General features: G+C 56.6%; 1 protein-coding gene across 1 annotated transcript; it reads right to left on the minus strand.

The window, feature by feature from the left end:
* Positions 1-3,237: 3,237 nt before the first annotated feature.
* Positions 3,238-6,332, minus strand: LGALS1 (lectin, galactoside-binding, soluble, 1). The gene is made up of 4 exons (XM_005883219.2): positions 6,231-6,332; positions 5,024-5,103; positions 3,714-3,885; positions 3,238-3,444 (listed from the first exon to the last, which is right to left on the minus strand). Exons 1-4 carry the CDS (start codon positions 6,237-6,239, stop codon positions 3,298-3,300), a joined length of 408 nt encoding a protein of 135 aa, XP_005883281.1. The 5' UTR covers positions 6,240-6,332; the 3' UTR covers positions 3,238-3,297.
* Positions 6,333-10,191: the final 3,859 nt, after the last annotated feature.

Genomic DNA, 10,191 nt, shown 5'->3' on the forward strand with positions numbered 1-10,191 from the left:
ATTCCGGTCAAGGGCATGTACCTTGGTTTCGGGCACATCCCCAGTAGGGAGTGTGCAGGAGGCAGGCAGCTGATCGATGTTTCTCTCTCATCGATGTTTCTAACTCTCTATCCCTCTCCCTTCCTCTCTGTAAAAAAGCAATAAAATGTATTTAAAAAAAAAATAAAATAAAATATTTTTTATTGATTTCAGAGAGGAAGGGAGAGGGAGAGAGAAACATCAATGATGAGAGTGAATCATTGATCGGCTGCCTCCTGCACACCCCCTACTGGGGATAGAGCCTGCAACCCAGACGTACTCTGACGGAGAATCAAACCTGCTGATCTCCTGGTTCATGGGTGAATGCTCAACCACTGAGCCACACCAGCCGGGCCTGATCCTACTTTTGATTCTGATGTTCACTTGGGGGTGCTCTCCAAGATCACGTTTCTGGAAGTAAACTACCTGGATTAGAAACCTGGTATCCCAATTACAACTGGGTGCTGGACCACTTGCCTTTGCCGTTTGTAAAATGGGGATAATTATAGCGAACTTTGTAGTGTTATTGTAAGGCAGTGGTTTTCCAACTTTGGTGTGCACCAGAATCTCCTGGCGGCGGGGGGGGGGCATGCTGAAACCCAGATCCCTCGGCCCCACTCCAGAGTTTCTGATTCAGCAGGTCAGGAGTGACCCCCAGAATTTGCATTTCTAACACTTCACCAGCTGATGTTACTGGTCCATGGACCAAACTTTGAGAACATGATTGTGAGGACTAAATGAGTTATGTAACATATGTATCATATAATCATGCCACACGTTTGCTACACAAGCTGTCTCCCCTCTCTATGCCTCAGTTTCCCAAGTATGGAGTAGGGGTGTCATAACTAACCCTCTGCTGGAAATGCAGGCACGGATGTTAAGGCATTCACTGAAACAACACCTGAAGGGGAGTTTTAGTAACTGGGACTACATGCCTGAACCTCCCTGTAAACAATCATATAAATGGAGCCACTTTAAAATGGAGCCAGAGCTGCCATCCCAGAGGGAACTGCCTTATGCCTCAAATCTTTGGAAAGTAAAAATCAGGGCAAAGTAACCCTGGACGGGGCCTCAGCAACCTTGTTTCCCTAAGAACTGTTTGCAGAGATAATAAGAAAGCAGTTATGGTGACTCATGGAATGATGACTACTAGACTGAAAATTTAAAACATTGTTTAGCATTCACATCACTATGTTGTTACCTGCACCAATAGAAATGCCTTCCTTCTATTGATGTAATTGCCCCCCTTCCCTGTCTCATAAATACCACTTGCCTCTGTCTCCTAATCAGAATATTGTTTGGGCTTTTGCCTGAATTAATGATTCCTTAATAACTATCCTTGCTGGTCTCTAATAAATGCTTGTTTGCCTCTCACCTTGAAAGGGCCCTTTATTCTTCGGGTAGCACTCCATTCTCATGCATCTGTGCTGGGTGGTCCTACAGACTGCAGGAGTTCGGGGTTGGCTCCTCCGGTGTGGAGTGCTTCCCAGCGGTGGTGACCCCAGAACAGCTGAGAGTGGGGATACCAGAGGCATAAAAGACTCTTAGGACCCATCCCTCTCCTTTGATAAGTGAATGGATCCCAGAGAGCAAGTAAGCACTCGGAGTGCCAGTTGAATGCCAGGCACACAGAGAAGGGAGTGAGCCCGGCCGGCCTGGTTAAGTGGTTGAGCGTCGACCTATGAATCAGGAGGTCACGGTTCAATTCCCCCCAGTCAGGGCACATGCCCAGGTTGCGGCTCAATCCCCAGTGTGGGGCATGCAGGAGGCAACTGATCAATGATTCTCTCTCATCATTGATGTTTCGATCTCTCTCCCTCTCCCTTCCTCTCTGAAATCCATAAAAAAAATATATTTTTTTAAAAAAAGAGGTGAAAGAAACCAACATTTACAGAGCCCTTACTATGTGCCACGCACCATACATTCTCTACATTATCTCAGCAAATTCTTGCAACAACCCCATAGGGTAGATACCAGTATGAATGCAATTTGATAGATGAGGAAACAGGTTCAGAGATGTTCAGCAACTGCTCTGAGGGCAAACAGTGATGGAGCTGGGTTTGAACTCCAGGCCAGATTCCGAGCCGTTTCCTTCCTCCACATGTAGTGGTCTCTCTGCTTATCTGTCCCAGGGCTTTCCTCTGGCTCCATGTAGACCCGGTTCTGGTGTATTGTGGATGTTCCGCCAGTTTAGGGAGAATCAATGTGAGTGAACTCTCAGAACCAGAGAAAGGCAGTTGAGGGGACACTTTCTCCAACGTCCAGCAGAGGGCGCCCTCCCACAGCCAGATTTCCAAAGCTGTTTCTGGGTGGCCTCTTGGGTGACTCAGGAGAGCCTGGAGATTGGGTGTGGCTCTTAGGAGCCGCAGCCTGTGCGCTCCTTCCTTCCAGGCCCTCTTATAGAAATGTGCGTCCTAGGGGACCCGCCGAGGTGGGACTCCCACCCGAAAGGGTCCAGGTGTGAGTAATAACCCCCCTTTTACGGTGAGGAAATGAAGGCTGGAGACAGACAAGGCCTCCCCAGGGCCCCCAGCTGCTGCTGGCTGTTCTGGGAAGTGAGATTCGCCAAGCTCCCATTCCCCGCTCAGCTGGGTGTGGCACAGACCAGGGCATCACGCTGCCACTCAGAGGCTTGAGTGCCGTGGGGGCGAGAAACCACTACTGTTTACCAGGGCCTTGCACTCATCTTCCTCTTTCACACATTTCTCTTCATCCTCACAACTGGTTATGTGCTCCTAGTCCCCCCGCATGTGAATAACCAAGGCTCCGGTCAGTTCATGCACACAAGGCCACACAGCTGCAGCCCTCACCACCGTCTGAACAAACCAGCTCTTTCTAGCTCGTGAGAACAAATGAGGGGCCCAGTTACCCTTCTCTGTGCTGCCCCAGATACCAAGGCATGAGTCAGTCTGTCCTGGCCTCTTTCCCCCTGGTTCCATTTATTCATCTTTTGAGCACCTACTGTGTGCTGGGGCCCACTAGAGTTGGAAGCTGTGTGTCACCAAGTCCCCTACTATGTACTGAGCTCCCTTCTCCACCCAGGGGACCCAGGGGAAGAAGATGTCACTGGCACTTAGCAGGTGTGCATCAAGGCCGTGGATAGCAGAAAGGGGCAGAGCCTGGGGGAGTTAGTGGAACACGCCCTCTTACACTTACACACACACACACACACACACACACACACACACGAGGAAGTCCTTTTGACTGAGAAGTGTTAGATTTTTTTTTTTCAGGGGGAAGAGGCAGCTGCCTTTATTGGGTGCTATGGGTTGGCTGGCTTCAATCAAAGGCCACACACTTGATCTTGAAGTCACCTTCAGCTGTCAGGTAATTGATGGCCTCCAGGTTGAGGCGGTTGGGGAACTTGAATGAGTATCCATCTGGCAGCTGGATGGTCAGGTCGGCCTGGTCGAAGGAGATGCACACCTTGGGAGAGGAAAGGGCAGTGAGCAGTGTCCCCAGCGGGAGCCTCGGTGCAGCCACAGCCATGGCCCACCAGAGCCCTTTCCTCCTGTGGCCCTGACCGCTCTACCTCACCGGTGAGTCTGCTGAGGTTGGGAGAGGGAGATGACACAGGAGGTGAGGGAGGGAGAGAAGGGGGTGGGCAGGAAGGGCAAGGTGGGGTCTAGGTCTCTAGCCACTAAACCCAGCTCTGCCCCAGCCCACCCAGCCCCCTGCCCCAGTCCCCAGCCCACCTCTGCAACACTTCCGGGCTGGAAGGGGAAGGCAGTCTCCCGCTGCTCAGCCCCCCAGGCCCCGCCATCCTTGCTGTTACACACAATGGTGTTGATGTCTCCATGTATATTGAAGCGAGGGTTGAAGTGCAGGCACATATTGTTGTCATCTTTGCCCAGGTTCAGCGCGAAGCTAGGGGGTAACAGGTGGGAGGGACTGAGGCCTCCGAGGCCAGCTGTAGGCCAGCGGCAGCCCCCTCAGACCAACCATTCTCTGGCATGCAATGCCTAGAGAGCTGGGAGGATGCATTGAGCCCGGAGGTGAGAAACCTGATTCTATGTCTTGGCCGGCCACCTCCTTGATGTGTGACCTGGAACAGGTCCCTGCCACTCTCTGGGTCTCAGTTTCCTCATCTGCATAATGGGGGCCACACAAGAAGGAACTCTAGGGTCTTGCTGCGCTGACAGCCAAGACACTTGCAGACTGTGGTTTGTGACCCAGCCCTTTGGCTGCGGTGGGAGACTCCCTCCAGATGACCTCTGGGAGTGCCAGTGTCCCGTCTGCCTTGTGTATCTTTGTATCCTTGGTGCCCAGCGTGATGCATGACATGCAGAAGGCACTCAATAGCTCTGGGGCGAATGAACAAATCACAACCCATTTGCTAAGTGGAGGAAATAGCAACCCTGGCCCCTGAGGTTTGGTAAGAATGAAATGAGTAATGCACGCGGCTCTGATCGTGTCAGCTGATCATCTCCGCACTGAGAGATCCGGCATCTCACATCCTCCACACAACCACCGACCCCTTGTTTTGGTTACTGATTAACAAACTGAGGCTCAATACAGTTGGTTGACTAGTCCAAGGCCGGTCACATGGCTGCTGAGAAAACAGACCAGCTGGCTGAATGATGAGTGAAGGAAGGACTGCAGGAACGAAAGCTTGAGCGCTGGGCTGCGAGTGAAGAACGCAGGAGAGAGGGACCGCAGAGGGAGAGCATGGGGCGTGACACCCCTCTCATTTCCCTCTCCCCGCCCTGCAGCCTCAGGTCCCGCCCAGAGCCTGGAGGAGGGGGCAGGCCGAGGTAGGCGATGGAGCCGCAGCTGGTTTAGTTTAAGAGGCTCCAGTAGGGAGGGGAGGGGGCGGCAATGGTGGAGGCATCCAGATCCCGCGGAAGAAGTGACTCATCCAGAAAACCCAGCTTTGGCCTGCGGCCACCAGAGGAGAGGCCAGAGTGGAGCCTGGCTGGCCACGCCCCTACCTGACCTCGGGCTGGACCCTCCGGCTCCCAGACCCGGCCAATGCCTCCGGCCACTCCCGCCTTCGCCCCCTCACCTCTTGGCGTCGGGGGCTATCTCGCCCCGCACTCGGAGGCACTCCCCAGGTTTGAGATTCAGGTTGCTGGCGACCAGATTCTGCAGGCAAGACCCCACCCAGACGGGTTAGACCGTTAGAGGATGCAGCGTCCCTGGGGGTGGGGTTGTGTCCACCTGGATCCTTTGACCCCGTCAACTGGGAAATCAGGTGCAAGTTCTAGCCTTTCTTTCTCTGTGTGGCCCTGGGCAATTCCCTGCTCCCAACCAGGTCAGTTTCCTGGTCGGTTTCCTATCTGCAACACGACTGAGGTTCTAGAATCCAAGGTCTAGAAAGTTCTGCGGTTCAGCGTGGAGATTTTGGATTCGGGGTGCCCTCGTGCCTCATGGAATGGATGGAGAGAATCAGTCTGTGTGAGTGAGGGAGTTGGTGCAAAGGAAGGTGGATGGAGGGGTCTGCCCCTCTGCTGGAGAAGAAGGGCCTGGGGCTGGGAGACCCCCACCAGCCCCTCTGCAGAGAGGAGGGAGGTGGAGGGGAGGCCCCACGGAGCAGGGCCAGGCTCCTTTGGGAGGGAGCGAGGCCTTGGTCCGAGTTGGCAGTCTGGCTGGCTGGGGGTTAACAAGATTGAACGCACAGCTTAACTGCTAGCGAGTGGTTCCTTCTGCCAGAAACTTGAGCGGTTTCCCTCCGGGCCTGGGGAAGATTCCCGCCTCCTTCTCTCCCCTGCCCCCACCTGACCAGCCTGGACAGAACCCCTTCCACCCACTAACCCGGGGAGGCCCCTTTCCCTTCCCGGGCGGCCCTCTCGGGTCCTGGCGCGTTTTCAGACTCTCTAGAGCAGAGGGTGACTGGCCTGGCCGGGTGACTGGAACAGCTGCAGCGGGGGTGGCTTTTTTGGGGTGGGGGAGGGGGAAGGGACAGTGGCCTGGGTGCCATCAAAGTGCCTCCCCCCCCCCAAGCTGGCCACACCCTTTCTACTCCTACTTCTCAGAGCTGCAGAATGTCGGACCTTGGCAGAAATAACTGTGCTGTCAGACCCTGGAGGAATCCAGAACATTCTTAAGCCCGAGAAAGTCTTGGGGGACCCTGGTGCCCACCCCCGTCTTACAGATGGGGCCACTAAGGGCCCAGGAAAGAGAAGGTACTTGCTCATGGCCACACAGTGGGGCCTAGGACCCTGACTGCCCCCACGCCACCCCGAGCCTTGGGGCGGGGTCCCCGCACTCACACAAGCCATGACTGAGGACAGAAGGATGGTCCTGGGACTGCAGCACCAGCTGTCTGAAGACTCCACCCGAGAGATGGGCCCTGAACCGCTCCCACCCTTTTAACTGGACCCGACCCCGGTGAGTCCCGCCCCCCTGGAAGCTCAGCCAATTGCAAGTCAGGACAGGGATAGGGGCCACTGGAGGCGGAGTCCATGGACTTTTTGCAGCCAGTTCTGGAGCAGAGCTGACCAATCAGAATGGTGACCCCCCCTCCATGCCTTCTTAGCCACGCCCCCAGGGTCCAGGCTCCACCTCTCATTCTCCCTCATCCCTCCCCAGCCCCCACGAAAAAATTGTGCGGTGGCAGGGATTGGGGGAAGCCAATGGAAAATAGTTTGAGGATGAGCTGGGCCCAGGAGTTGGCGGGAAGGGGCCTGGGGCCAGCAGGCTGAGCTAGGGGTACCCAGGGAAGACCGCGGGGGGGGGGGGGGGGGGCCAGGTCCTTCGGGGAATTAGACCTGCGGTTCCTGAGGCTGCACCCTGGCATGGCCAGGGTGTGACCCCTTCTGTAGGCCTATGCAGGGGGCCCAGGACCCATTAACCACAAGGCCCTGCCCTACCCGGGCCTCCCCCGGAAGCAGGGATTGTGGCTGCAGCTGCGCGTGCTTGTCACTAATGCTAAAGAAAGGCTGGGCCGGATGCCAAGTCTGAGCAGCTGCCAGGGTTCAGGGCTCAGGCCTCGGCCCTCCTGAGGCGCCTGCAGGGGATCCTCCAAGAGCCTCTGCTTGACAGCCTCTGGCCTGTCTGAAGGGTCAGGTCTGGGGGTGGGGGGTGAGCTGAGGGGGGGTGATGCGGGGAGGCGGCAGCTGATCCAAGCCATGAGGGGTTAGGGTCCCTGCTCTGTGCACCCCGTCCACTCTCCTCACATCTCTCCCTCCAAGGCCAGGCACAGCCCTATCTTTCCCATCTGGTTAGCAGATATTTTACTGAACACCTACTATATGCCTGGCCCTGAGCTGGTCTGAGAGGATTGAAAGAATGGAACCCTCCCAGTCCCTGCTCCCAGGCCGTCCACTGTTAGGGCGGAATCTGGCCATGAACCTAGTGAAGAAATAGCATGATGTCAGCTCTAAGACAAGTCACCAGTAAGCACCTTGGTGGCATGGAGGCTGTCCAGAATGTGAAGGTGGCCTTGAAGGATGCGTGGAGGAGGAGGGCTGGCGTCCCAGCCTGGGCAGAGGCTCCGAAATGAGAAAGCACAGATTTGGGGAACAGTGAGCATGTGGCCACGGCTGAAGTTTAGGGTGTGCTGTGGAAGCATGGAGCATGAGGCTGGGAGGCCAACAGTACCTGGATGAGGAAAGGCCTCACTGAGGGGCTTGGACATGATTTTATCTGAGGGTGCTGGGGAGCCACAGAAGGTTATAGGGAAGGTGAGTATTGAGGCCAGATTTGGGCTTCAGGGAGGATCACTGTCGCAACAGAGTTGGGGGTGAGTTGGAGGGGTGCTCACATCACACTCAGGAACCAGGTGGAGAGAGGGGTGTGGGGAGCACTGGGCAAGGTGGGAAGCTACTAGGGAAGTTGCCAACGGGACTTTCTTCTCCAATCACTGTCCTTCTGAAATTGGCAGCACCAGAAAGGAAAGAAGATGTGGACCAGGAGCGACTCCCATCTGGAGGTCAGGCCAGCAAATCCACCCTGCCCTCCATTACCTCCCACTGTCCCACACCCCACGAGCCACCTTCCTCCAGTGACTGCAGCCCACCCTGGCAGGGAGGACCGGGAGGATCGGGAGGACGTGGGATTGCCAGGCAGGCCCAGAGAGGAGGCTGGGCCACACCCGCAGCGAGCCCCTTCCCCCTCCTCCCAGACCCAGCCTGCGGCCTCGGAAATCAACCACAGCAGCTGCACTTTTTCCTCCAGGGCCTCTCCCTAACCTCAACCTCGGGATGGGGGGAGGGGGTGGGTGGGGCCCAGCTCCACTGCCTTTCCTCTGTGCTTCTCCTCCAAGGGCCACAGGCACCCTCTCTGCCTGATCCAGGGTCAGGGCGTTTCAGGAGGAGGCCCAGTCCTTGCCCAGCTGCCACCGGGTGGGCCAGGCCGGCTGGGCCAGCCCAGTCGGCTCTCAGGGCCCCAGAGCTGCTTCTCCATTCCTCCCCTGGAAGACGGCCCACACCAGGAGTGTTTGCTGTCGGACAAGGGGCTGCTTACTCCTCTTCAGCATCTGGGCGGCCGCGGGCTGATAGGGAGAGACGGTGCTGCACGGACAATAGGCCCCGGAAAGGCCCCTTTGGGAGTTTGGAGACTTGGGTGTTGGGCGTAGCCCTGCCATGCCCTCCCCAAGGCATCCTGGTAAGTCCCTTCTCCCTGCTTGCCTCAGTCTCCCCATCTGTACGTTGGGGAGGTGAAACCGTCTTCTGTACAAGGTTAGTACAAGGTGGAGTTCTGGTCTAAATAGAGGGTGTGTGTTTTTCAGTCTCAGAAGGTCTTAGCTTTTTTTCCCAGGCTGTTTACCTTCCTGGGGTTAACACCTCTGGGGGGCCCCTCCGCCCCCTCTTTGTCCCCATCAGTCTCCTCCTTCCCCGGGCTGGGGCGGGGATTCTCCAGATTCCAGTGTTCCCTGTAACAGGGCCTGTGGTTTTCCTGGGGGGAGGAACAGGGACAGGGTGGATTGTGTGGTGGCGCCCACTTATCTGCCAGGCCCTGTGCCTGGCGCCTCGCTTTCATACATTATCTCATTTCATCTTCTCCTCACCTCTTCTTGTCTGCATCCCGGGCTGAACTGCACAGGGAAGCGGCTCTGGGCCCTGAAATGAAGCTGAGGTTAGAAACAGGAGAAGAAAGGCAAGTGCTGCCCTGGCCGGTTTGGCTCAGTGGATAGAGTGTCGGCCTGCGGACTGAAGGGTCCCTGGTTCGATTCCGGTCAAGGGCACATGCTTGGGGTTGCAGGCTCGAATCCCCAGTGGGAGGCGTGCAGGAGGCGGCCAATCAATGATTCTCTTATCATTGATGTTTCTATCCCTCTCCCTCTCTCTTCCTCTCTGAAATCAAAAAAGAAAGAAAGAAAGGCTTAGGGCTGCCTGACTGTGAGTGTAGCCAAGTCCTTGACCTCTCTGAACCTGCTTCCAGGCCTGGAAAGTGGGACTGTCCCCAGGCGCCGGCTGGTTGGAGGATGACAGGATGATGTGTGAGGGACTCAACATTAGTTCTCTGCTCCTCCCCAGACCAACGCCCCTCCCCCAGCGCCCTCTCCCCCTCACCATTCTGCAGTGGAGGCAGTGGGCTCTCTGAAGTCCTCCATCCTCCAGGCCTGTCCTACAGGCTGCACCTTGGCTGCTGCATGAGATGGGCTCGGCTTGCTCGGACAGGGGATCCAGAGCGGTGCGGCCCTCCCAGCCTGCCCTGCCCCTGCGAAGGCTGTGCCTCCTCCAGCTGGCAGTGGCGGAGAGGGCTGCTGGGCCCCCTGAAACACATCCACACCCGCTGCCCCCTGGTTGGCCAGGTGGGGAAGGTGTGGTGGTCGGAGCCAGGAGTCCTGGGAGTCAGAGCAGGGAGGGACCCCACGTACCACTCCCTTATTTGATGACATAGCAACCACCGCACGGCCCACTTGACCAGGTCACACAGGAAGCTAGGGCTGACTGAGCCTTTATCTGCTGAGCCAAGGAAAGAACACTGTGGGCCTGGCATATCTGAACCTCACACAAGGATCTTTTTTGGGATCCTGTTCCAGGAAGGGTAGAAAGGACTAGTGTGGGGGTGGAGAATGCCTGACACCCCCTGTCCCCCAACTTCAGGCACTGGTTGGTGCAGGAGTCTGCCTCCCAACCCCCAGCTTACCTTGCTCATCCTCGCCTTTCTTGCCTTTGCTAGTGCGGTCCCTCCCACCCAGCCACTCCCCAAACACAGCAGAGGCCTGTCACTTGTGCCTTCCCACCTGCTGTCTGTCCCACCTCCCCCCTCCCCCAACCCCCCTCT

The sequence above is a fragment of the Myotis brandtii genome, unplaced genomic scaffold, assembly GCF_000412655.1.
Source record: "Myotis brandtii unplaced genomic scaffold, ASM41265v1 scaffold78, whole genome shotgun sequence".
Classification (NCBI taxonomy): Eukaryota; Metazoa; Chordata; class Mammalia; order Chiroptera; family Vespertilionidae; genus Myotis; species Myotis brandtii.